The 25,887-nt window shown below is 49.1% G+C and overlaps 3 protein-coding genes across 6 annotated transcripts; 2 read left to right on the top strand and 1 right to left on the bottom strand.

Annotated features, from left to right (window-relative positions):
• Window positions 1-13,643, top strand: LRRC59 (leucine rich repeat containing 59). The gene is made up of 7 exons (XM_014741121.3): window positions 1-316; window positions 2,032-2,091; window positions 3,764-3,922; window positions 4,143-4,247; window positions 7,760-7,832; window positions 9,974-10,147; window positions 11,637-13,643. Exons 1-7 carry the CDS (start codon window positions 212-214, stop codon window positions 11,879-11,881), a joined length of 921 nt encoding a protein of 306 aa, XP_014596607.2. The 5' UTR covers window positions 1-211; the 3' UTR covers window positions 11,882-13,643.
• On the bottom strand, window positions 13,370-21,285 carry EME1 (essential meiotic structure-specific endonuclease 1). Of its 4 annotated transcripts, none has more exons than XR_011422963.1 (9): window positions 20,833-21,285; window positions 18,444-19,254; window positions 18,232-18,359; window positions 16,245-16,334; window positions 16,029-16,150; window positions 15,700-15,823; window positions 15,360-15,499; window positions 14,384-14,573; window positions 13,370-14,122 (listed from the first exon to the last, which is right to left on the bottom strand). XR_011422963.1 is itself a non-coding variant. In XM_001502721.5 (9 exons), exons 2-9 carry the CDS (start codon window positions 19,228-19,230, stop codon window positions 13,946-13,948), a joined length of 1,734 nt encoding a protein of 577 aa, XP_001502771.1. In that variant the 5' UTR covers window positions 19,231-19,254; window positions 20,833-20,931; the 3' UTR covers window positions 13,370-13,945. The 4 variants fall into 4 exon arrangements, 3 of the variants coding, with proteins under 3 accessions (XP_001502771.1, XP_023508486.1, XP_023508485.1); XM_001502721.5 differs by having other exon boundaries at window positions 15,360-15,475; window positions 20,833-20,931; XM_023652718.2 differs by having other exon boundaries at window positions 15,360-15,475; window positions 18,924-19,254; window positions 20,833-20,931.
• On the top strand, window positions 20,871-25,887 carry MRPL27 (mitochondrial ribosomal protein L27). The gene is made up of 4 exons (XM_005597482.4): window positions 20,871-20,979; window positions 23,041-23,166; window positions 23,566-23,633; window positions 25,472-25,887. The coding sequence occupies exons 1-4, from the start codon at window positions 20,940-20,942 to the stop codon at window positions 25,676-25,678; spliced, it is 441 nt and encodes a 146-aa protein (XP_005597539.2). The 5' UTR covers window positions 20,871-20,939; the 3' UTR covers window positions 25,679-25,887.

The raw sequence follows: 25,887 nt of genomic DNA, 5'->3' as shown, positions 1-25,887 counted from the left end.
GCGGCAGCGCCGGTGGGAGCAGGGCGCGGGGCTCGGAGTGCGGCGGGCGGTGGACGGGCGGCGGTGGTGGCGGCAGCGGTCTCGCACCTGCGGCGGGAGGACGCGGGAGTTGTTGGTTGGGTGCGAGTCCGCTGTGCCGACAAACGGCTTCTCAGCCCCTTTCTCCTGCCCGTCGGACCCTGGAGCTGGGATCCGCTCAGCCGGCGTCACCATGACCAAGGCCAGTAGCAAGGGCGGGAACCTCCGCGACAAGCTGGACGGCAACGAGCTGGACTTGAGCCTCAGCGACCTGAATGAGGTCCCCGTCAAGGAGCTGGTCAGTACAGTCCCGCGAGGCCTAGGCGGCCACCAGTGCCTGGCGCTGGCCCCTGCTTGGGCCGCCTCCTTTCCCGTGCCTCAGTTTCCAGGTCCTAATACCAAGAGGATGGGAGTGGGACTGAGTTCCCGGGGAGGCCGTGTCCGGCCCGGGTATTCTTCCTGGGATGTACACGTGTCACTTTGGCGCAGTTCCAGAAGATGGAGAGGAGCTGCTAGTCCGGCCCTGGGCTTTTTATGGGCCAGAAGTGAATCTCCCCGCGTTCTGGGAGCTTTCACAGCTTTCGGCGCCGTGCCCGACCCACAGTGGGCGCCCGCGGAACGGTTGCTGGAGAATGAATGAACAAATGAATGAACGGCTTGGTCCGAGAGTAGGCCTCCGGGTACACTTGGGTGTGGCCCAGACCGGGCTTTTCATTGCAGCTGGCTGCCCCAGCCCTGAGGCGGCCTTCCCTGGAGAGAGTGAAGTCTCACTGCTTGGTTGGCAAGGTCTATTCCCTACTTGGCTGAAACTGGTGGGAATCTCACGCTGCCAGTGGCCCCCCTTTCCACCCCCCTACTCCCAATCCCTACCCAGGAAACTGAGGCCTGAGGCTCCAGGGAGATTACACAACTAGTTTGTTGCAAAAGTGGAGTGAGATCGCATATCCCTGCTTTTCCCACCTGCCCCCCCATAACCCTACCTTGGATCACCTACACTTTCCTCAGTGCCTCTAACAACTACATTTGCTTCGGCACTTGGCCCAGTCTTCCCTCCTCCCTGGCTGTGTAACACCCAGGTTAGAATGGGATTCCCAGTTCATATTCCAGCTCCGCTGCTTAATAGCTGAGTGCCCTTGGCAAGCTAGTTAACCTTTGTGCCTAGATTTCCTCATTTATAAATGGTGATAATAGTTCCTATCTCATAGGAGTGTTGCAAGGGTTAAATAAGATTGTAATGTAAAATACTTGGCAGGTAGCAAATGCTGATGCATGTGGCTATTATGGCATTCTTCTCAATGTAGTATCTAAAACTTTTTTAGGTAGTCAAACTTTATTCTTGGGACTTTCTGACAGTTGGAAAGTATAGGTTGGCCCAGAGTCCTTAACTGAATTTTTTCCTCCTCCTTCACCCCAGGAAGATGGCCACTCTTGTTTCAGCCTGGCCCTAGGACCAGGAACTGTTTACACCAGGCATCTGGTCAGCGCAGCATTGCCTCTAGGGAGAAAGAAGGGTCAGTTTTGCTGAGCCTCTCCAGCCCGGAACACCATGGGAAAATGGAGATGGGCTGTGAGGGCCTTGTTTTCCCTCTGGCATTCGCTCATTAACTCATTCATTCAGTCATGAATCAGCCAACATGTATACTGAGTGCCTGGAAGGCCCTAAAGTGGGGAATATGGAAATCACAAAGCTGTGTTAGACACAGTCCCTGCCCTGAAACCTAATAAGTAGGGATGCTGGAGAAAATATTAAAAGTGCTATGGAGAATTTCTAAGAATCTGTTTGTCTTTCTTGAATGTTGCACAACCGAATCCCTACTCTTTGTATTCTTCCCTAGGTCATGGTTCCTGGCTTAGTTTTTCCTCTCCTATCCCCAGGAACATTATACTTTAGTGCTGTTTTTTTTTAAAGGTCTTTCCTAATCGTGGGAACTTTCTCTGGAAAATGTTTTATTAGCAGATGTCACTGAATCATTCCGTGTTGGTTTGACATTTTGTTCTCATTCCCTTTCTTAGGCTGCCCTGCCAAAGGCCACTGTACTGGATCTGTCCTGCAATAAACTGACTACTCTACCGGTAAGATTGGCAAGTAGGCATGATTCCTTCTAGAACCCCGATGCTTCTCCCTCCTGTTTGGGGGAGTTGTGTCATATGGTATAATCTCAGGATAGGCCTGCAGGCAGGCTACAGCTGAATCTGAGTGTGTTGGGGGCGGGGGGTGGAGTGGGGTGGTTCTCTCAGTGGGAAGGGAAGCAAGGTAGAGGCCTCTTGTTTAGAACAGTGAGAAAGTCAGGCCATGAAAACTAAAGTCAGCAGGACGCTGGCTGGGTCACTTATTGGGCTCATCCTTTTTCTGCCTTTTTTTATTCCTTTGATAAACAGTTTACCTCCCTATTGCATAGAGGAGGCTAGGACCATTTTGTAAGTTGCTGTGCATTCCAGGGAGAAAGCGGTTTATGAGCAGCCTCCTTGTGCATCTTTTGATGGGGAACAGGAAAAAGTGAGGTTTTATAGGACTACTGTATCATTTTCCTCCCAATCCTTGACTTAGTCGATATACTTTTTTGTCTAGCACACCCAATCTATGGTCAAATCCTTTTGATTTTTCTTGTTCATCTTCTCCCAGTTCCCTTTTGCTCCACCTTTGTAGGTACTGGAGTCGTTCAGCCCCTCAGCCTCTCCTGGGTCGTGGCAGTGCTCCTTCACTGTCAGGCCTATTTGTTGTCATTGTTGCCTTTTCCATCCATTACTCTGGCTGCGTTACTCCTTGCTGCTCTCTTGGGCTCTGGCTCAGAGATCGAGTCTCACAAGTTGGCAGCTTCTTCATTGGATCATTAGTCCATTCCCCTCTCAGTATTCTCTGGGGCCCCACTTGTCCATAGCATCTTCCCGTAGCTATCAAGAACTGTTTCTAACGTTGAAAAAAGCACCTGAGATCCCACTTCTCTGAGAGAGTGTTTTCTGTCTCATTACAGAAGGGTGGCAATTCCTTGCAACCTGACACCTGCTCTATACTGTCAGGTAGTTACTGAGCACCCCAAGTGTACTTTCAGTCTGAGTTTGTTCAGTTGTCATGCCTTCCCTGCAGTGCAGGTCCACTGGCATTCACAAGTCCCCAGAGAACACAACTTGTGCCTCGTCAGCTGAGGTGGGAGCATCACTTCAGATGGGTGCTGAGCAAAGGCTTAATGACAAGAGGGATGTTTTGAACTGTGCTGAAGAAGAGCCAGGATCTGGGTAGGATGGGTCCCAGCCCAGTCAGTCCCTCAGTCATTCAGTCATTCAAAGAAAACTCATCGAGCGCCTGTGCTAAGTACTGTGCTAGCTGCTGCAAAGAGCACAGGGGAGAACACCGGGTGCTCAAGGGGTGCTGCATCTTTTTGGAAAATGGATGGTTGCACTGTGTTTGGCAGCTCTTGTGAAAGGTGAATATAGGGTTCTGTGAGAGGACAGAATGGGTCCCTAATCACTCCAGGAGCGATGTGGAGGATGGCTTGGAGAGAGAACTGAGGGTAAAGGAACCCACACTTATTTTGTGCCTAGTTTGTGCCAAGCCGTTTTGCATACACATCTCACTGCTTACCACCAGGAGTGATGAGTGTGATGTCCATTTTCATTGGAGGTGGAATAGCTGGGAAAAGGTAGAGTCAGGATTTACACATAGGTGCCTCTGACACATAGGTGCTCCTGGACTGTTACATCCAAGCGTGTGAGCCTGAGGCTTAGGTGTTCTCTCTTTGGCTCCTAGTCGGATTTCTGTGGCCTCACGCACCTGGTGAAGCTGGACCTGAGTAAGAACAAACTGCAGCAACTGCCGGCCGACTTCGGCCGTCTGGTCAACCTCCAGCACCTGGATCTCCTCAACAACAGGCTGGTCACCCTGCCTGTCAGCTTTGCTCAGCTCAAGGTAACAATTCATGAACTAGTGGCCAGGTGTGGCAAAGGGCTCAGGGACACGGAGCATGGCTGGAGAAAGGCTGGCAGAAACAGCACCCTGTTGGCGCTGCCCCAGATTGCTCTCCCTGCAGCTGGGACACAGAGGAGCTTTCTTCCTGCTCCTTTTGTTCCACTTGGAGGGACTCTGTGTGAACTCGGGCTTAAGCAGCCTCTCTGCCCCATCTCTTTAGAGCCTGAAGTGGCTGGACCTGAAGGATAACCCCCTGGATCCTGTCCTGGCCAAAGTGGCAGGCGATTGCTTGGATGAGAAGCAGTGTAAGCAGTGTGCCAGCAAGGTAAGACGAAGCTGCTGGTGTCGCCTTCACATCCCCCCTGGGACCTGCCTCCGCTGCCTCTTGTTTACCCCCCCAGGACACCTGCAGCTGTGTGTTGATTAAAGCACTGAGGTCTCAGTGAAACCTGTCTCCTATGAGCCTGTCAAGCAAAGGGACCTTTGTTTCTCTATTTACTTCACACGGAGTAGAACAGTACCGTCTTCTGCCCTACTGCAGCACTTCCCTTCTTAGGAAACCAGGACCTTGTAACACTGCACTATGTCGACAGGTGTTTAAATGGGATAGAGGGTTAGGGGCTGTGGCCTTGCTGAGTCACAGTAATTGTAGAAATTTTGATAATAAAGGTGTTAGTTGTAAGTTTATAGCTGTAGACAGGCACATCTTGGGCAGATCTGGCGTTTGATTTCAGTGGAGCCCTCTGACACAAGAGTGAGGAGCTAAAGGCAGCATGGAAGGCAGACATTGCTGGTGGCCAGTAACCTTGAAGATGCCTTCCATTGCTTCTTAAGAAAAGCACTATACCCATCTCTCAGAAACGCCAACTACTGTCATTTCTTTCCCTCCAGCTTTAGAACAGATTGCTGCTTCGTCACCTGAGCGCCAGATGACTTACGTGGCTATGTTTAGGGGGCATGGTGAACAAAAAGACTGAACTTTAAATGCTAGAATTAATGTAAGCAAAATGTGTGTGTGATGGGTCTCTATATGAATCTCAAGAGTAATGGCCGTTCTTTTCTTATCATTGGCTCAGGGCTTCTTATATAGTCTCGTCATCTGTATCACCCATTGTTACAAGGAACCAAGCCCAAAGTCAGTGCACTCAAATAGCTAAGGCAACAGTTTGCCCTTAGCTGGCAACAGTACATGTCATCAGTGGAATCTTGTTTTGAAAACTTGGTGCCTTAGGTCTGTTCTGAAGAGGAACTGTAGATACCATTGACCACTCTTCCTTTGTCCAACATGCTTTACATGTTTCTCATAATCCTCATGACGCTGGGAAGTAGGTATTACTTCCATTTCTCTGACAGGAGCAACCCTCAGTATGCACACAGCTTTCATTTATCCACTTATTCATTCAACAAATAATACGTTGAGCCATATGAAATTGCTGATCCACAGAAATAATTTTTGATCCACAAAAGTCATTTTTACTGAGTGCAAATGTCTTTAATACTCACATATATCTCCCAGACAAAGCTCCAGGTGGCACAGTGCGTTGTGGATGTAGTACGAAAGCCGTGCTCCCTGGCACCGCTGCCCCAGAGCTTCAGCTGTCACCATGAGGCACTGTAGGAGAGCAGCTTGGGGGAGTCAGAATGAGGTCGCTTGTCTCCAGGAGTTAGTTTAGGTCTCACCAGCTCTGACCTTGTGGGTGCATAGGTTAGTCATAGTAACCGATCAGCATGGTGCAGAGTAAAGCACCTTTTAAAAATAATGTGTTAGGCGGCCGGCCCGGTGGCACAGCGGTTAAGTGCGCACATTCCGCTTTTTTGCGGCCCAGGGTTCGCCAGTTCGGATCCCGGGTGCGGACATGGCACCGCTTGGCAAACCATGCTGTGGTAGGCGTCCCACATATAAAGTAGAGAAAGATGGGCATGGATGTGAGCTCAGGGCCAGCCTTTCTCAGCAAAAAGAGGAGGATTGGCAGCAGTTAGCTCAGGGCTAACCTTCCTCAAAAAAATAAAAATAAAAAAATAAATAAAAATAATAAAAATAAAAATAATGCGTTAGTGCAAGAGCAGTCATCAAGTGCTTACCGTATGTAGTGGACTGGGATCGGTAGAGCAGTCTGCCCGTCAGGAGCTCACAGTCTAGACTACAGGAGTCTCTGATTTCTGGACCTGGTGTGTGTTCAGATTATTAACTCCTCATATGTTGTAGTCAGAGTAAAAAGGGACATCTCTTAAACCTCCTAGCTCTTTGTTTAGCCAGCTGTACATCCGCTAAAACCAACTGAATGCTTGGTGCTTATTTAATAGTCAGAGTTCAGAGCAACACGGGGACTTTGTACTTGGATTGCCACCATCTGTCCCCCACCATCATGCTTGACCTTCCTCCAGATCCTGCAGCTCCTCATTGAGCAGGCATGTTTTAGTAAACGTGACTCTTTGGAGAGGTGACAGCAGGTTCAAGTCCTGGGTTACTCAGAACAGGGTTCCTTGTGTCTTCACCCTAGGCTCTGGAAGGGAGCCGCTTTCGCAGGCCTGCTCCTCAGTACCTCATATGATGGGTGTGTGCTTGTCTGAAGTTTCCACAAAATAAAATAATTACATGTGAATACACGTCTGTCCTACACATTGTTTAGTACAGCAGTGAAACACAGTTTGCTGTCTTAACTTAGAATAGTTTAGGTTTTCCTCTCCTTATTAATGCAGTAAAGAAGATAAAGTAAAAAGCAGCAGTATTTATTGAACCTGTGTAATGCCGGGGCTTATGTTAGGCAGCCAGTATAAGTTAGGTAATTTAATCTTCACAACAGGCTAGAGAAGTCTGTCTTATCTCCGTTTTCCAGATGAGAAAATTGGCTCAGAAAGGTTAAGTGACTTGCTAAGGTCACACAGTTAGCAACTGGTAGAGTCAGGATCGTGTTGGGCTCCAAGCTGACATTCTGTCCCCTAGATCCGAGGAATACCAGCTTCTAAAAAATACAAACAAACCAAAAAAAAAGTCTTTTACCTCCCCCTCTCTCGATGCCCATAGTGAGAATCTGGTTGTTTCAGTCAGAGGTCATCCATTGACTGAGCTGACAAGGACTTGAGGGGCTCCGGGTGCCAGTGCACTGTGTGGTGTTTGGGCCGAATGGCTCTTTCCTTTTCTCAAAGGAAGGAGCACTAGAAGTGAGCGGAACAAGCTCTGGTCTAGGAACTCTGAAGACCCACACTCTTGGCTGTGCTGCTTTCTAGCCATGCGATGTGGACAAATGGCCCTATCAGAGCCTTGTTTCCTTCCTTTGAAATGGGAATCTAGTCAGTTCATCACACATGGATTGAGTGCCTATAATTATCTGAGCTCTGTGCTCACCTACAGACAGGACAGTAGTCCCTACTCTTAGGGAACTTGCAGTCTTAGGACTGAGGTGGATAAGGAAACTCCCCAGGACCTGAAGGAGGGGAACCTGCGGTAGCCAAAGGAGGGAGGTCAGGAGAGCATCTCAGAGGAAGTGCTGTCCGTTCATCATACAGTTGCTGGGAGAATTATATGAGATCGTGCACGTGAGAGTGTTTGTAAACGGCAGGACTTTTTAGAGATTCCAGCCGGCATTGGGTTTCACAGACTTTTTTCCCCTGAAAGCTTTAGTGACCAGGGCTCAGATGATTCTTCTCCAAGTAAGGTTGGTGCAGTAAGTTAGGATACAAAGATAGGATTGACTCCATTAGGTCTGCATTTCTGCTGGGCCAGGAGTCATCTGGGATCCTGAAAAGAGCCATCTCTCTTTTGAGACACCTGCGCAAACGTGTGAGCTGTGAAGACTACTGCTTCGAGTAATTCAGCTCCCTCCTCCCCCTTTGCAGGTGTTACAGCACATGAAGGCTGTGCAGGCGGATCAGGAGCGAGAGAGGCAGCGGCGACTAGAAGTAGAACGAGGTAGGTGGCCATCCCTTCTCTAGTCATCTTCTGGGTCCTTATCCCAGCCAGCTGATTCTCATGCTTCAGGAGCTAGAATCCAGTAAGTGTCATGAAGAGCAGTGGGGAGCAGTGTGGTGGTAGACGGTATCATCTTTATCTGACGATTTTCTCTCCAGTCCCGGCTTCTCCACTGAGCTCCAGGGTCATATTCAACTGCTTGTCTTTCATGTCTGTTTGGAGGGTTAATAGGCTTGTCAGATTAAACATGGCTAAAACAGGTCCCCTTAACCCCTCCCAGTGTCCCCCCGTAATAGGAAATCACCATCATTGCAGTTATTCAAGCCTGAAATTGGAAGGACCTCTGTGATTCTTCTGTTACTCCCATATCCAGTCTGTCAGCAGGTCCTGTACGTGACCATTTCTCCACCTCCAGATCCACCACCGTAATCACACCGCCATGCTGTGGACCGCCACAGTACCTCCTAACACGAGGTCCTGTCTCCATACCTGTGCCCTCTCCATGAAGCCATTTTCCACACAGCAGCCAAGGAGATCTTTTTAAAACATAAATCAATTATGCTGCTATTTCCTTAAAACCCTCTAATGGGTTCCAGTTGAACTTAGAATGAAATTCAAACTCAGTAACATGGCCATCAAGGGTTGCCATGGCCCAAGCCTGCTTGCTTCTCTGGCCTTGTTCCACCCACAAGGGAGAGAAAACAGTTAACTTGCACCACAGGAGTCTCTGCTGTTGCTTGAACACAGCAAGTACAGTCTCACCGTAGGGGCTTTGCTTGGTTTCCTTTTCCTTCAGATCTTCACATGACTGGCTCCCTACAGTCCTTCCTGTCTCTGCTCAGATGTTGCCAGGGGTTAACCTTAACCCTTTCAGAACCATCTAAACTAGAATGGCCATCCCACCTGTCATCCTCCATCACATCCCCTATTATTTCCTTTATGGCACCTATCGCTGTCTTTTTTACTCTTCACTTATTTATCATCTCTCTCCTTCTTTAGAAAGTAGATGACTTAGGCACTAGAACCTGGCTTGTCTTCACTGCTGCATCTCAAGCACTTAGAACAAGGCCTGGCACACAGCAGGCGCTCTGTCAACTGGATGGCTGACTCTGAGCCCCCTTACGTGAGGGCTCCCGTGGTTAGAGGAAGAATGTATGCAGTACTGGTTACAGGCAGTCCCTGAGGTGGAACTCCTGAGTTAGAACCGTCCATTTTACACGCATGGCTGCTGTGGCGCCCATGTTTACTCTGTGACCACTGCTGCTTTTGCTTCTTGACGGCACATGTTCTCTCAAGGCTGGGGGTAGCGTGTTCTTGGCATTCTCAGTGCCCAGCTGGAACCTGGAGCTTGTTTGTACGTGGAGAGGCAGTGGAAAGCTACAGTACTTATAGTACTACTATTCAGCTACATGATGGTTCAAATAGGCTTTTCAGCCCTAAGAGGACATTTCACCATCATTTGTGGCATTCTGGCTTTGGAAAAATGTACCTCAGGCTTCCAAATAACTAATTTGGAAATGCATTTTTAGAACCCAGTAATTTGTAAGTTGGGTCCTGCGTGTAAACAGGCTTGAGCTGTGAAGTGAATCTGAACGTGTCCTGTAGATCCTGAGTTGAAGTCTAGAGGTTCCCTGTGACAAACTATTAGTCTCGCTTTTTCAGGCAAACATTTCCATCGTCTCTAACCATGAACCTGAGTGCTCACTTTCTCTTCTTACTTGCCCTCCCCATGCCACATTCCTTTCCGAAGCTGGGGAAGGTAGGAATCCTGTAAATCAACACCTCCATTGTTTCTTCTCCTCGTCTCTGAGCTGTATAGTTGCTGTGCCTTCTGAATTAGCACCTAATTCTAGAGGAGCACCAGACTCAGCACCTATGCCTTTCTCATGTCCCCCTTGTTACATCACCCTAATCTCTGCTGCTTGTGACTAGAAACCCCTTGGTAAGAATCTACTCAGCAAACCCTGAGAGCAGCTTATTGCATTTTAGGGAGAGCAGAAAGACAGTTGTTTCTTTTTAATATATCTTAGGTGACCCATGGCATAAGGGAAAGGAAGCTGAAGCCATCCTTTTAGTCACTCAGGAAAGGATCCTGGAAAGTTTGCAGGAGAGAAGTCATTTTGGGGTGTATTCTCTTGCAGAGGCTGAGAAGAAGCGGGAGGCCAAGCAGCGAGCTAAGGAGGCTCAGGAGCGGGAAGTACGGAAGCGGGAGAAGGCAGAAGAGAAGGAGCGCCGGAGAAAGGAGTACGATGCCCTCAAGGCAGCCAAGCGGGAGCAGGAGAAGAAACCTAAGAAGGAAACAAATCAGGCCACAAGTATGTTTGCTCTCAGTTGCAGGGCTCCAGCAAGGGTGCCGTGGGGAGACTTGCTTACATTTTCAGGCATAGATGAGTGAGTGAGCAAGCAAGTGAGCGAGCGAGCGAGTTTGCAAACCTTGTCAGATACAGTATACTCACGCCTGGGAGTAGCTTGGAGAGTTTGCTTACAGGGAATGGCGGACCTCCTAGGGAGTGAGTGCCCAGCTGGTGTGTTTCCCCAGAGCCATGAGCTTATGTGCAGGTGTTTTGGTCAGATGTGGCTTAAAGCATTCCCAGAACAGAGTTGCACATTTTGTAGGGGTTAGATTGTAAAATCCTATGGAAAAGCAAAGATTGCTTATGGTCAGATTACACCCCAAAATCCCCCAGGTCATCTGTGAAGTGTCCAGGGTGTGCTTTGGGTATGTGGTGCAATCTCAGGAAAGCCAGCGCTGCCTATGGTTCTTTCCAAGTCGGAACAGATCACTCTCTTTTTGCTTGAACACCACAGGAATCACTTGGCCTGCATTCAGAGAGCTGTTGTATAAAAAACACGTTAGTGTTTTGCCCGAATGTGTCCAGTTGAATTTGTGTAGTGATGGCTCCATGTACAAGGGAGGATTGTATACCCTCTGGGCCCAAAGAGACCCGTGAGGGAGAGGCAGCTGAGGGGCAAGGAGCTCTGGAGGGAGGTGGGGCCCCCAGGCCCTGTTCCTGCTCACTCTCTTTGGCCTTGAGCAAGTCACCTAACCTGACCACCCTTTTTGTTTCCCTATGTAAAATGAGGATCACACCTCCTCGCAGGATAGTGATAGGATTAAATGAGAAAATCTGTGTGACAGGATCATGCAGTTCTTGGCATGTGGGTGCTCAGTCAAGTTTTCCAAAATTTGGGTAAAAATCGTGAAAACAATTTTTAGCTAATTATAAATGTAATATGTGTTCATTGCAGAGAATTTAGAAAAGTTATATGTATATTATCAGAAATGACAATCCCCTGTAGTCCATTCCCAGCAGTAATCACTGTTAACAATATGGTGTACCTTCCAAGCTTTCTTTTTATATGCATCTAGTATAATAATAAGGCCATTAGCAATATTAATAACTCTTGAAACTGTTTCCCCAAATGGGGAGCACTCTATCCATGCTTGATGCCTCCTGATAGGCCCCTCCCCCTGGTCCCAGGGGGCGTGGATCGTCACCATGTTACGGAGAACTTGGGACTTGGGGACTGTGTATGCTAAGTGAGACATGGAAAAAGAGTTCCAGTTTTGAGTGTAGTCCCTTGAGATCCAAGGGAGAAGGCACTTGTTTTTGTCTCTGCAAAGCAAAGTTTTTAAGAGCTCAGATGTCCTTATGACAGTTTTCTCTTCCGGGGCTGGGGAGTTTTCGTTAGAGAAGAGGGGAGTAAGTGGATCTGCGCGGAGGAGATTAGCACTGATTGGTAGAGTGTGGGTCTCCTCAAACTGCCTCAACTGTTTTGTCTACTGTGCCTTTGTCCCTCCAGAATCTAAGTCTGGCTCTCGCCCACGGAAGCCACCACCCCGGAAACACACCCGGTCCTGGGCTGTGCTGAAGCTGCTGCTGCTGCTGCTGCTGTGTGTGGCCGGTGGGCTGGTTGCTTGTCGGGTGACAGAGCTGCAGCAGCAGCCCCTCTGCACCAGCGTGAACACCATCTACGACAATGCGGTCCGGGGTCTGCGCAGCCACAATATCCTCCAGTGGGTCCTGCAGACCGATTCTCAGCAGTGAGCTTGTCCTCAACACCCGCTGCCTCCCAGCCTTGGAGCTTGGATTCCTATGGAATTGGGTTCTGCTGGACACAACCTCTTTTTAGCGTCAGACCTACCTGCCATCATCAAATGGCTGCTGATTGGTACTTGAGACCTCCTCTTCGTAGGACTTCTTTGTTCCTTAGTCAGGGTTCCCTGGTGGAATGAGGAGAAATGGGAGGTGGGGACAGTTACCTGCATGCCTAAAGGAACAGGCTGGGGGGTAGGAAGAGGAAAGAACATAGCCTTTTCTAGTTGTTATACAAAGCTGTGTAAAGGCAAGGCTTGTTTCTACTAAATGGTCAGCTGTCACTACATTTATACCTTTTTTATGTCACAAACCCTCTTTCATTCCTCCCTGGGTAGCCAGGGCAGATCAGGAGGCAGTGTGTTTTTGGGGACTAGGGGAACACCACACTCAGCAAATCTAGCCTAAATTGGGGGGGAGGGGATACCTATTTTCTTAAGGACCTCAGACATTCAGACATTTTAGTGACCATACAAACTCTCAGGCCGTGAAAGGGACTTCAGGATCATCCAGTCTAATGTAACACCTGCAGACAGGAAAACTGACCTTCCATGACTTCCCTACAGTCTCCCAGCTAGTGTGAAGCAGAACTCCAGTATCCTTTCTTTTCCATCATTTTGCCTGCTTTGTAATGTCCCGAGAGGACAGAACTCACACCAGAATTGAGCATCTCTCAGCCAGAGTATAGAATCTTCCATGGTAGACAGATTTATGACCCACAAATGGAAATCTCATTGCCATGAGGGTCTTGGGCAGCTCCTGTGGAGTCCCCCCACAACTCGTGGCTTCCATAAAAGGGGGATGGTCCAGATTCCTTGCCTCAATCTTAGAGCATTAACTCGCTAATTGCCAATAACCAGGAAGGCAGACCCTTGAAAGCCACATTGTCTGTGACAGTTCTGTTAATGACCATCTGTTAGTTGGTGTGACTAAATACCTCAAAGGCAACCTGGAAACTCAAGCTTCATGGGGACTGGGGTTTAGAATTGTTTCATTCTGGACCTATAACTACACCTGTGCAGTGAAGGGAAACCAGCAGCACCATGGAGTTTAAGAGCAGGGTGTTCACTAATGACCAGCACAGAAAAGGGCAGGACCGTCCATTCTCCTCTGCCAGATTAAGCGTTTTGTTACTCTGTGGCCTCCTTTGCCTCATCTTTTCACAGCAGCTGAATGAAGGGATCAGAAATGGCCATGTCGTGGGGCTCATTCACTAAAAACTCCCAATTGCAAGCTCCTTGCCTCCCCCCAGGGAGAGCAGGAACCTGTCACAGTTCAGAGACAAAGGTCAGGGTCCAGTTTTTTAGCCCTAGTGACCCATTTGGATAAGACTGCCACTCACAACTGTCTTGATATTGGAAGAAATGACTTGTTCTCTCCTCTCCCAAGGATAGCTCTGCTGCGTAGGCCCACACCTTACTCAGAATCACTATACATTCCTAGTCTTCCTCCAAGCTCCGGAGCCAGAGGTACAAATGCTTTATTGAATCTAAACCCAGAGTACATAAAATGAGATTGAGAGAATACAGAAGGCAGCATAGTGATCACACCCCTGTTCCTTGGCTGGTCGAGGCAGCTCCAGTGGGTGAGAGGAAGGCTGGAGCACATCCAGCCTAGTCACCAACCCACCGAGGGAAGTTCACTCATGATCTTGAGATTTGATGCTGCAGCTCTTTTGGATTTCTGCAATTATTAAATATGTGTCTGAGTGGTCTGTCTATGTTCCTTTGTCTTTTGAGGGCTGGCAGGGGTAGGGGTGGTTCGTACATGGCAGCTGATTTTTGACAGGAGGGGAACATTAAATGCTGGTGAAGGTAGAGGCAAGTATCTCAGCCTTCTGCCCCAAGTTGACAGGGAGACTTTCACAAATAATGACACCCAGGAAAGAGTCTGTTGTAGGCCTGACCCAGGGTTGGGCTCCGGGAGGCGCTTCCAATCTGCACTGTAGTCATGTTCTGAGGTGGGTGAGGTCGCAGTCTCTCTCTAGTGTTTCATCCTTGTCCTTGAGGGCTAGCATCAGTCTGCACTGTCTAAAGAGAGATCTGGCTGCAGAGTGGTCATCTGAAGGTAGATACGCCTGGACAGCTCTGGTCCAACACGGCGGGAGGTGGATGTCACGCCTTCCCCACGACGCACCTGTATGCTTGCAAGCAAATTCTGGCGTTCTTGCTCCGAAAAACACCGCTTATAAGCCTGAAAGTAGTAAATGATCTCTTAATACCATACCATCCATGGGCATTCCTCATCCATGAACAAGGGGGGTGGTAAACTTGGGTTGGGGATGAGAACCTGTCCTCCCTCCCCAGTCAGTGTTAACAACTCTGATCTTAGCAGACCTGCACTGTTGACCTACAAGGCATTCTTGGGCCCTCATCAATGCTGTCCATGGAAGCCATCTGGGAGTCCAGTAAGGCCAGAGGGTGCTGCTGGGCGGTGACCCCTGGAACAGCATACCTGGACCAGGAGCTGTGGGGAGGGATAGGCATCCACAACAGCACTGGCCATTTCCAGGCTGACTCGGTTCAGCTGCTGAATCTGTCTCCTCCAGACCAGTGCAAGTCCTCTGCCAGCGCGATCCACCTTTGCCCCTCCAGCCCAGTCACTCTCCAGGCAGAAGGAGAAACTAGTTTGATCTCGGAGCTTCCTGCAAACAGCACAGTTGAAGAGCTGTGAGTTACTTGTTACTCTCCTGTACCTGTTCCCTTAACTAGGAACTTAAAACCTTCCCTCCTCTGAACTCAGAAGAGGTGGGCACAATATTATATCTGACCCATATAGTGCTCGCTTTGTTCCCAAGCAGTGCTAGTTGATTTCCTTAAAAGCAACATCTAGTCCTTTCTCATTGAGAGAGAAGGTACCAGAAAAGTACTGGATTCTTTTGCATATCTTGAGATTGTTTTGTATTGACCAAGAGGGAATGTGCAAGGGGTAGGCGCAAGGGACTAGGTATCAGGCAATTGGGAGCCTAGTTCTGGTTCTAACCAGCTAGGAGTTAGACAAGTCAGTCTCCCCCAGGCTCAGTTCCCTCAGGTATAAAATCAGAGACTTGGACTGGATGGTCTTAGGTCCCATATTAATTTTAAATTCTGACTATGAACACTCCTTGAACTAAGTAGGCTAAAAATTTGTTTTATGGGGTCTTATTACATTGTGATCTGGCCTGTAATGAATTCTGGTAACTTGACCTGCTGGTAACCCAGTTCCAACCTGCAGAACAGAAACTTACACACAAGCTAAAGCAGAACATTTTAGGGGGACAGCTAGAGGGCTCTTCCCAAGAATGCCCAGCGGAGGTCAGCCCCTTCTGCCTCAAGCTTGAGAGACAATGGGCTGACAGCAGAGTTGAGGGGAAAGGGACATCTTTGGGTACCAGAACCGCTGTAAAGGACGAGGCCCAGCGGTGGAGCCAGGACTTGCCAGGGGCACTCACTTGAAGGGCGCCTCAGCCACAGCCTTTGTGAAGGTGCATGCAAAGTCAGCCAGCTCTTTCCAGCTCTGCACAATTTGAGCCTGTGCTTGTGTGTGTAGCTGCAGATCCACCAGTGCCTAGAAACCCAAAAGCAAGATGGACTGGAAGGGCGGGGAGAGACTAGTTTGAAGTTGTTCTCCTCTTGTTTTCACTGAAGCTGCACCCCAGCCCCTTGGCTCCCCGTTTGGCCCCTTCTCTCTTACTCAGTGCCAAGGTGGAAAGTTGTACCGAGCAGGCATTTTACTGTTTATCAATAGCAAAGCAGACCCCCAGGCTGACTCAGGCAACAGGAAGTTCTTACCTCTTCTATGTCTACCCTGGACACCAGGGGCCCCGGGTTGGCCTCCTGTTGTCTTTGCTGTTTCTTCTTGGCCAGTTCTCTATTTGCCACTCCCTGTTTCCTTCTCCTTGGAGGATTCGGAGCACTGCAGCAGGGGAGGACATCAAAGAAGGGCAGCAGCTCCAGGCTGAGCTCAGGTAGAAGAGGTGTGAGAAGACTGGACCAGTGTCCCACAGGGCTTATCAGGGACCCTATCTTGGAGAGGGACCCAGATCTTGGATGAATAAATTCACCCCTTTTGGCCCAGGAGTTGCCCCTGTTAATGCTAAATCTCGAGGACAAATCCAAACCTGAAGGATTTCTCCTGATCCACAATCACCAGTGACAGAGCTTTCCCCGCTGTCCTTGCTGTGATGTCAGTGACAAAGCTCCGAAGTGTTTCCTTCCCTTTCTCGGTGCTGCCCAGACTTCCCTGTGTGAAGGGGCAGAAGCTGCATTAATTTTTGCTCCCTAGAATCAACCTCGGTCCCATGCGTCAGCACCGCCCCGCCTTTGGCTCTGCCCACCTGCTTGAAGTTATAGATCATGGACACAAACGCCTCTGCCTGGAGCAGCACCAGGACCATCAGCTCCTCCTTCCAGCCCTCCTCTCCATCCTGCCAAAGGATGCGGAACCCAGCAGAAGGAGGCAGATCAGCAGGTGCTCAGCACCTGCGAGAGAGTCCCGGGCCTTCTGGGTGAATGAACTCACCTCCACCAGCCTAGCCCATTTTGCATTATCTTTTTTCCTCTGGAATGAAGTCACAGTGGCAAAAAACAATAACACATGATCCTGTCCCTCCCAGTGCTCAACTATTCAACCTTGGTGTACTGCATCTCAGAGGCAGCAAACAAGCAAGGAGCTGAGATGGGCTGAGCAGTGACTGCCAATATCCCTATGCATTTTGGATAGGGGAGTGGAGGGAAGGAGACTCTTCCAAAGGACTTGGGACAAACAAGTAACTTGGACTTTGAGGGCAGATGCCACCTATGAGGTGAGTGGCCCTTTAAACACATGGGTTTTGTGTGACAAAGATAAGAACCATAAGGGAAACGTCAGTCTGTGAGAGCGCCTCCTCTTCACCACAGTCAGGGCACAATCAAATGACGCCAAGGCCGCCTCCCGGCCCACAGTCCCCAGCAGAGCAGTACCGTGGAGCGATGGGGAGCAGGACTGCAGAGCTTTCTGACTGGGTCTATAAGCAAAAGCCAAGACTCATACTACAGCAAAATGTAGGTGGGAGGGGCTCTGGGTTCTAGTTCCCGCCCAGCCACTGACCAGTGTGATCCATCACAAGGCTTTCAACTTCTCTGAGCCTCAGTATCCCCAACTGTGATGTGGGGAGAAGTCCTTACAGGATAACTGTTACTGAAACTGCCCTAAATCAAGAGATCCAAACAAGAGAGGAAAAAATCTTAATGTTTCATCAATACACTCTTGAAAATGAGGGGTGGAGTATTCTGGATTCGCAGGTAAGAGGAGTGGAAGGACAGGAGCTGTAGTAACCAGGGAAGCCAGGAGAGGGAAGGAACACTTACTGAGTGCCTACGACGTGCTTGGTGCTTGGCTATCTCATTTAGTCCCAACAAGAGAAGGGACTGAAAGGGACGTAACCGTGGCCTCACTTTATACATGAAGCACGAAGAGATGAAATAATTTGCCCAGGGTCATAGCGATAAAGCCATGAGGCTGGGATTCAAACACAAGCCCGCCCATTCCCAAAGCCCAGTGAGAGAGAACTAGGAATCCTGTGCAGATTATCTTCTCTGCCCAAAGATCCACTCTCCACCCGTCCCCACTCTGCTCTCTGCCGGAGGTGATCTCTACACACCACATCACAAGGGCCGCCCGTCCACTGGCAGGGTATGGCCAGTGGGAATGCAGCAGGCGATTGGAAAGAGGGAGGAGTGAAGTCAGGCCATGTCTTCCCCTGGCTCCCTCCCAGTGGGGTCGCCTAGGGTTGGCTATGCTCCTCTACTGGATGTCAAGCTTCTCTCAAGGTGGGTCCTCTCTACATTTCTCTCTCCTTCCTGACTTTTGCAACCTCATCCCTTCAGGCCTAGGCATGGAAACAGCTATGCCAGTGGTTCTCAACCAGGGGCGATTTTTTCCCACAAGGGACATTTGGCAATATGTGGAGACATTTTCAACTGTCACGACGGAGGGGAGGGAGGGGTGCTATTGGCGTCTAGTGGGTGGATGCCAGGGATGCTGCTAAGCATTCTACAATGCACGGGACAGCCCAGCACAACAGAATTATCCGATCTGAAATGCAAACAGTACCTGAGGTGGAGAAACTGGTTAATGCTGTTATTACCCTGAGGTACTGCGCTGTCCCCTGTAGTTTCCTTGTACCCTGCCCAAGCCTTGGAAATCCTCCTCAAATTATCCTAAGTCGAGCGTGCCATCTATTTTCCTGCTGGGGCCTTGACTGATAGATATCCTTTAGAATAAAGGCATGTTTATCCTGTAACTCTAAGGGGGAGGGGAGACATCAGCCAGAAAAGCCCTACCTCGGCTGGCCCAGCCCTCCTCCTCCAGGTGATGCTGCAAGGCACGGCCTGTGCCTCAATCACACAGCAGCACTCCATGGACTGCAGTGCTCCGAGAAGCTGGCCCCCACCTCCCATTTGTAAAAGCACTGCAACAGATGGGAAACGGGCTGTCAGTGGGTGGCCCAGAGGCAGTTAACTCAGCAAAGAGTGAAGATAGATGCTATGAGGACCTGGATCGAGCACCACAATGATGTGCTTTAAGCATTCCTCTGGCCTCTGAGCTTTCAGCCTGTTAACCAGCGCTGCCTTCTTCTTCCTTTCCTGTTGTCTCAGGGTGTTTTCCTTCTGGCTTGCTTGTCCCCGCTGCTGGCATTCCTGTGTGCCTTTCTTCTGGACCTTCTGACTATGCTTGGTTCTCTTCTGAGGCAGGGGTTCCTCAGCATTTGTTTTGGTTTCTATCAAGCTGTTGCTCTGGACAGGGCAGGTAGCTTGGCAGGCTGGAAGCTGACGGTGTGAATTGTCTACCAAAAGGTCTTTGCTATTTAATGCACGCCTCTCTGAGGTGTCATGGAGGGGAATATCAGGGATCTTTGGAAAGGGCTGTTCTTTCCAGTCACATGATGCTCTTTCTTTATTTTGATGACCCAAAACCCTTTTAACTGGGAAACGAGACTCCTCAGGGCTCAGCTGCTTGTGGGTCAAAAACTTACGTGTAAGCCTCTCAGCCAGGGGAATAAACTCCTCCTCATCGTCACTTCCACTGCTTAGCACCCTGACCGGCTGGGTTTGTGTGACAGTTGCAGCTACATCTGGAACAGGTGATGGATCTTTCAACCTTGGTGATGAAGGACAGGAAGCCTCAGAATCTGAGGCGTCAACCACTACAATCTTCTCCTCCCTCTGAGGGTGCCTCCTCGTTGTTGAAGATGGTCCCTTCTTCAGAAAGGTAAACGTTGGCAACTCCTCAGAGTCACTCTCACTGGATTCCAGCGAGAGTGATGACTTCTTTAGAGCCATCAATACTGCTATCAGATTAATTCCCTAAAAGGAAAAGAGAGATGAGATGCACTCAATCAATTCAGTCTACTAGATGTGTTCTATCGCCTAGCTTTATGGGAGTAAATACAACAGACAGAGGGAAATAGAGAAACAGAGAACTAGGACACGGTCCTAATGCGTTTATTCTGGAACTCAGAACAGCCACGTCTGTAGTCTAACAGAAACTCACTTCAGATCCTTTCTAGGTCAACGTGAGGTATAAACAAAGTGGAGGTTACTATTACAAAACTTCAACGGGGTGATAACACCACCCTCTTGTTGATGTCCGCATTTGAATTGGAGATGCCCAGTCATCCGCTTTTAAAAAATTGAGATATAGGGGCTGGCCCTGTGGCCGAGTGGTTAAGTTCGCGTGCTCCGCTGCAGGTGGCCCAGTGTTTCGTTGGTTTGAATCCTGGGCATGGACATGGCACTGCTCATCAAACAATGCTGAGGCAGAGTCCCACATGCCACAACTAGAGGGACCCACAACGAAGAATATACAACTATGTACCAGGGGGCTTTGGGGATAAAAAGGAAAAAAATAAAATCTTAAAAAAAAAAATTGAGATATAATTCACATACTGTAAAATTCATCCTTTTAAAATATACAGTTCAGTGGGTGGTTTTTGGTATATTCACAAGGTTGTACAACTCACTACTACTAATTCCAGAACATTTTCATCACCCCCCCCCCCCCGCCAAAAATTCCATAGCCATTAAGCAGTCACTGTCCATTTTCCCCTTCCCCTAGCCCTTGGCAACCACAAATCTACTTCTATCTCTAAGGATTTGCCTATTCTGCATATCTCGTATAAATGGAATCATACAGTATGTGGTCTTTTGTGACTGGCTTCTTTCACTTAGCATAACATTTTCAAGGATCATTTCTATTGTAGCATGTGTCAGTACTTAATTGCTTTTCATGCCTGAATAATATTCCACTGTGTAGATATGCCACATTTTATTTATCCATTAATTACTTGATATATATTTGGTTTGTTTCCATTTTTTGGTCATTACAGTAATGCTGCCATGAACATTCACATCCAAGTTTTTGTGGGGACATGTTTTCGATTGTCTTGCATATATACCAAAGACGGCAGTTGCTGGGTCGTATATAAGAGTCATTCTTCCAACAAATATTTACCAGCGCTGTAGGTGTGAGCCGGGATGAGCCACGTAACCTTTTTTCGGCCTCGCTTTCTTCTTTAGTAAAATAGGAATAACAACAATACCTACTTTATAACGTTGTGAGAACTAAATGAAAGCATGCACCTGCAGTGCTTAGTACAGTCTCTGCCACACAGCAGGCGCTCAGTAAAGTAAGCTGAAGGACTAGGGAGGGACCTCATCCCTGTCCCACCCTGGGCCTCGGCTGACTCGGGCAAAATGATGGGTCGGACAAGCCGGCCCCGCCGGGCGCGCTCCGCGCCTCTCACGCCGGCCCCCGGGCGGGGTGGTTCGCCTACACTCCGCGGCGGAGGCTCTGGGCGCCCTGACCACCAAACCCCAGCGGAGCGGGGCTCAGGGGAGAGCCCTGCCCCGCCCGCCCGCCGCGCCAGCACCCCCAGCACTCACCTGCGACTTCCCGCGCCACTCTTTCAACTGCCCGGTAGGCCCCGGAAGTAGATCACCCGGTAGCGGAAGCAGAAGGTTTCTGAGACCGGAAGCGAGTTTCGGCAAACATGGCGTCGGCGGTGCTGCCTCTGCGGACGCGGATAGCTGGTAACCGGACCCCGTGGTCCTTGCGGGTTGAGGGGTGGAGGCGGAGTAGGGACTTTGCAGGGAGCCTGGGGTGGAGGCCATTTCTTGCGAAGGACCCTGGGTGCGGAGAAGGGAGTGTCTGGGGCCCACGAGGTTTGCCGGACGGCTGTCGCTGATCGTGTGACACATCTAAGGCACCGAGCCCTGTGGGCGGTGGTTCGAGGAGCACGTGTCCTTCCTCTGCCTGGCTTACAAGTACAGCTTTCCTGGCGGTTGGTGACATGGGCACGCCGCTTCCCCTCTCTGGGTTTGTTTGGATCCCTTCACCTATAAAAATGGGTTAATAACATTGGCACTTTGGAGCTCAAACAGTTAATACGTTCCTTCAGCAGATTAAGTGCTTTGTGCCAAACACTGTGGTAGGTGTTGGGGATCTCAGAGAAGACGGAGACATAGTCTCCATCCCTTGGACGCTTCTTCTAGTGGATAAACCAATAAATGAGCGCATAAATAAAATGGTTGTAAATGGAGACAAGCGCTGTGAAAGAAAGTAAAACTGTTTCTGTGTGTCTTTTTGGGGGGGGTTGGGTTGTCAGGGAAGCTCTCTGAGAAGGTAACATCTGAGTTAGGACCTAAAGGATGACAGGAGGCCTAGCCTTGGAAGAGAGTGAGGGCAAGAGAGTGACTTGACCCCCTTTTACATTTTGAGAAGCAAACCATTGCTCTTATGTGAATTTAAAGGGGATAGGAGTGGAACTGAGGAAACCAGATGGGAGGCTGTAATAGTAGTAGCTCTGATGAGAGATGACTTAGCTAAGATGTTGGTAGAGTCAGTGAACTCGGAGGGAAATGGATGGATCCGAGATCTGTTTTGAAGGTAGAATCCACAGAGCTTGCTGGTGAACTGGGTATGTGAGCTGAGCAAAGGGAAGGAATCTGCAGTGATTCCTTGATTTTTGCTTAGGTGGTAACGTCATTTACTTTGAGGAGGAGGATGTGGAGTAGGGTGAAGGGCAGAGATGTGTGAGTGGGATAATATAGGTAAAGCAAAAGCCCAGTTTCTGAGCTTAAGTGAGTGAATGAGTGAATGAATAGGTGTTTATATGTAGGTAGATCCTGGTGCTGGGCATTTAACATGTTGTCTCTTTATCTCTGGTGCTTTGCCCCAGCCTGGTCTCTGTTCGCATTAGAACTTTAGAAGCCTAGGCTTCAGGAACTCTGAACTTAGAGGCTCCAGAGACCCACAAGGCTTCTCTAAAGACCATGGCATAGCCCTGATTAGCCATGGCTGTGTCTGGAGACCTGAAGGCAAGGACTGCCAGCCCTGGGCTTGTCATATAGCAGGCGGCTTCCATCTTGGTTAGTATGCATTTTAGTGCACTTTCCTTTTTAAAATAAATGCCATTGAGCACTTTGGAATGAGTATGGAGAGGTCAGATTAACAAGGGCAGGGTGTCAGTCTTCTTGGTTAGACCTGTGCTTGATGGGCTTGCTGAAGAGAGTCCAGCCTTCTGGGATGGCCAGGAGCCTGTGGGAGCCACCCTCAGAGAAGCTGCCCTTTTTGTTTACAAGTCTCTGGTGTGCACTGGATGGGTGGATGGCTAAGAAAGTGGTGGATGAGGCCCAAGTAGGAGCCTCTCTCTGGGTGTCCTGTTGCTGGGCTCTGTGGTCTGGCCCCTCCACAGTGCGTGGAGCCTTGAGGGATGTGGTAAGTGAGGCTGAAACAGGCAGCTCTGTGATGTCCTCTTGCTGGCTTCTGTTTCTGTGGTGTTTGTTTCTCAACAGGACTGAATGTGTCAGGACCCAGGGCACATGGTGTTTACTTAATATTTCCCTGCTGCCCTCTTCCCCTGGCCACACACACACAGTCTGTTGCAGTGCTTACACCCTGGACAATACAAGTAGTGACTTGTCCCCCGCAAACACAGTCAAGTGGCATTTCTGCTCACATATCTTCCGCACCTCCCCTGCCACTGCCCCCTGCCATCCCTCAGCTTAGCAAATGGCCCATTGAGTCAGGGAAAGAGTCTAGTTGGGAGCCTCTCCGTCTGAACAACATGTCTGTTCTCTCTGCTGTTGTAGCCCTGCTGAGCCCGCCTGAGGCCGCAGCTCTTGCCGTCAGATATGCATCCAAGAAGACAGGTGGCAGCTCCAAAAACCTTGGTGGAAAGTCACCAGGCAGACGCTTTGGCCTCAAGAAAATGGAGGGTGAGGGTGTGCCTTGGCTTCCATCTCCCAGCTGCACCCTACCCTCCTGCCCCTGGCATTTCTTTGAAGAGCCGGAAGACCCTGCAAGTGCCTGGCCCTCACTCTCCCTTAGCTCATGAGAGCATTTGGCTCCAGATTAAAGAGGCAGATAAGACCTGAGGTGGGGTGGGGGCCCTGAGGAAGAGCAGATGTGAACCTTGGCCATGCAATTGGAGAGAGGAGGCTGCTGGGTGGGGGCCGGGGGTCTACTTGTGTCGGACCATCTGGGAGTTGGTTTTATCCAGCGGGAGACTTAGAGGTTGGCACGCATCATTTGAGCCATCCTGTGTTCTTAGTAGCTCATCGTGCTGCCCCATCACTGGGGCCCAGAGTCAGCACACTTGTGGACTTCTCTTCCAGGTCACTATGTTCATGCTGGCAACATTCTTGCGACTCAGCGCCACTTCCGTTGGCACCCAGGCGCCCACGTGAGTTTTTTGTGGCCCTCCCCGCTTTTTTCTTTTCTAGGACCACCTCTCCATGCTCCTAACACAGCAACAATAATAATATCAGTTGCATTTATTGGGTGCTTATCAAATGCCAAGCATCCTTCGTCCTTATCCCATCCCTGTGAGGTAGTAGGTATCATCTCTGTTTCACAGGTAAGATGCCAGAGACCTGGAGAGTGGAGGGGCCCAAGGGACAGAGCTGGGATTTAAACCGGGTCTGCCTGACTCGCAATCCCTGTGTTTTGCCTGGTATAGCATTAGCCTGGGTCTCTTGGATCTCCTTTCTAATCCCTAGTTCTTGGAGGAGATGCCTAGTGATTTAAGTTATTTTTTGAATCTTGGGAAACTAATTTCAACTTGTTCACTTTTCCTTATTTCTAATAATTTCTCTTTTGCATAAAGTTTTTATTAGATGGCTGAAAGAGAGCTTGAATTTAGTAAAATAGAATTCAGTGTGCTAGAAATTAGGTCCATACCAGGCAGGGATTTCAGTTTCAGCAAGCTGGGATTACTTTCTGAGGTAGAAAAGTTCTTGTTAACACAAATCTATGCTATACTCTTTACATTATTTTAAATATTAGTTTAGTTTCCTTTGTAATCTATCCGCCCTCCACGCCCCCTGCCCCACCCCCCGACTGTCCCCTTTTTGTCAGTTTTAGTAGGTACAGAAAGACTGATGGTAGCTCATAATTATTTCAGAAATGCTAATTTGTATGTAAATTGATTGTATTTGTGTAGCTTTGTCTTTTAGAACTTGAGACCTTGGCTATGTGGCTATGTTAACTGTTGGGACTTGCTAAAATAATAACGTCAACAATAATAAAAGCTAACATGTTTTGAGTGAGTCAGTATGCTAAATTTATTCAACCATTTCTTTTTTTTAATTGAGTTCAGGTGACCCTGGAGTAGTGAATATTTGTCCCCATTTTATAGATGAAAGAACTGAGACAGTGAAGTCAAGCACCTTGCCCAGATCACACAGTGGCACGTAGTAGTGCTAGGATTTGCACCAGGCATCCTGGCTCCACAATCCATTCTTTTAATCAGAGAAATTCTGAATAATGCTTGACTGCCTGGTGAAAATCACCACACATCCAATCTCAAGTTCTAAAAGAAAAAAGTTAAAATATATACAGTTAAAAAGCTGCGTATCCAACACATAGTTTAATCTCTTTGCTCGTTATTTCTCATCTGAAAAACAGGGTTAGAAATAGTGCCTACTTCACAAGGTGAGAGTTGACTGAGTTAATGTATATGAAAGAGCTTGGAACATCCCTTACACACAGTGAGCACTGTATAAGTGTTGGCTGGTATTATTCTTGTTGTTTTATTAGCATGTGCCTTATCCATATAGCTTTAGTCTATACTTTCCACAGAGCCTGAACTTTATAGATCACTGTATAGATGAAAATGTATTTCAAACTACTGTTTAATATGACAACTCCAGTGTTTTTTAAGTCTAAGTGAAGCAAGCTCGCAGGGGCAGTGATTAGGGGCATTTTCCTGGGCCTGTTTGGGGATCTATTTGGTATGGCTTCTGGCCACTTGCAGAGATGTGGGTCCAGGTATCAGCCATCAGGGACTGAGCAGCCACCAGGATTGGCTGTTGGAGTTTTCTTTTCCCTCCTCTGTCATGGAGTCAGTAGAGAAGTAGAAGGCAAGGAAGGGCCAAGCAGTGGGAAAGGGAACCCAAGATGGAGCTTTCTGAACCTCCCCCCTTTGGCCTCAGGGCCTGAATCCTTGAGTGAAGTCTGTCCTGAAGCCGTGGGATGGACCCCCTGGCTGTCTGTCCAGCTGACCAGGTCTATATGTTGCAGGTGGGGCTGGGGAAGAGGAAGTACCTGTATGCCCTGGAGGAGGGGGTAGTCCGCTTCACTAAGGAGGTCTACGTGCCCAATCCCAGCAACTCGGAAGCTGTGGATCTGGTTACCAGGCTGCCCAAGGGTGCTGTGCTCTACAAGACTTTTGTTCACGTGGTTCCTGCCAAGCCTGAGGGCACCTTCAAACTGGTTGCTATGCTTTGAACTCCTGGTTGAGGCCATTGGACAGAGACTGGAGCCCAGCTCACAGGAGAGGGTGGTACCAGGAGAAGACAAGGGTTAGGGTGATGACATGGCCTCCTGAGGAAGAAGTCTGCTTGATGGTGACTGCAGGACACTCTGTGAAGTGACTGACTGGGAAACCCTTTGGGAGACCTGACCTGAGCCAAAAATAAAGTTAGCTGGAGTCATGA

Source organism: Equus caballus, chromosome 11 (assembly GCF_041296265.1).
Source record: "Equus caballus isolate H_3958 breed thoroughbred chromosome 11, TB-T2T, whole genome shotgun sequence".
NCBI classification, from domain to species: Eukaryota; Metazoa; Chordata; class Mammalia; order Perissodactyla; family Equidae; genus Equus; species Equus caballus.
Note: the sequence above shows the minus strand (reverse complement) of the source record. Positions and strands in the feature narration are given on the sequence as shown.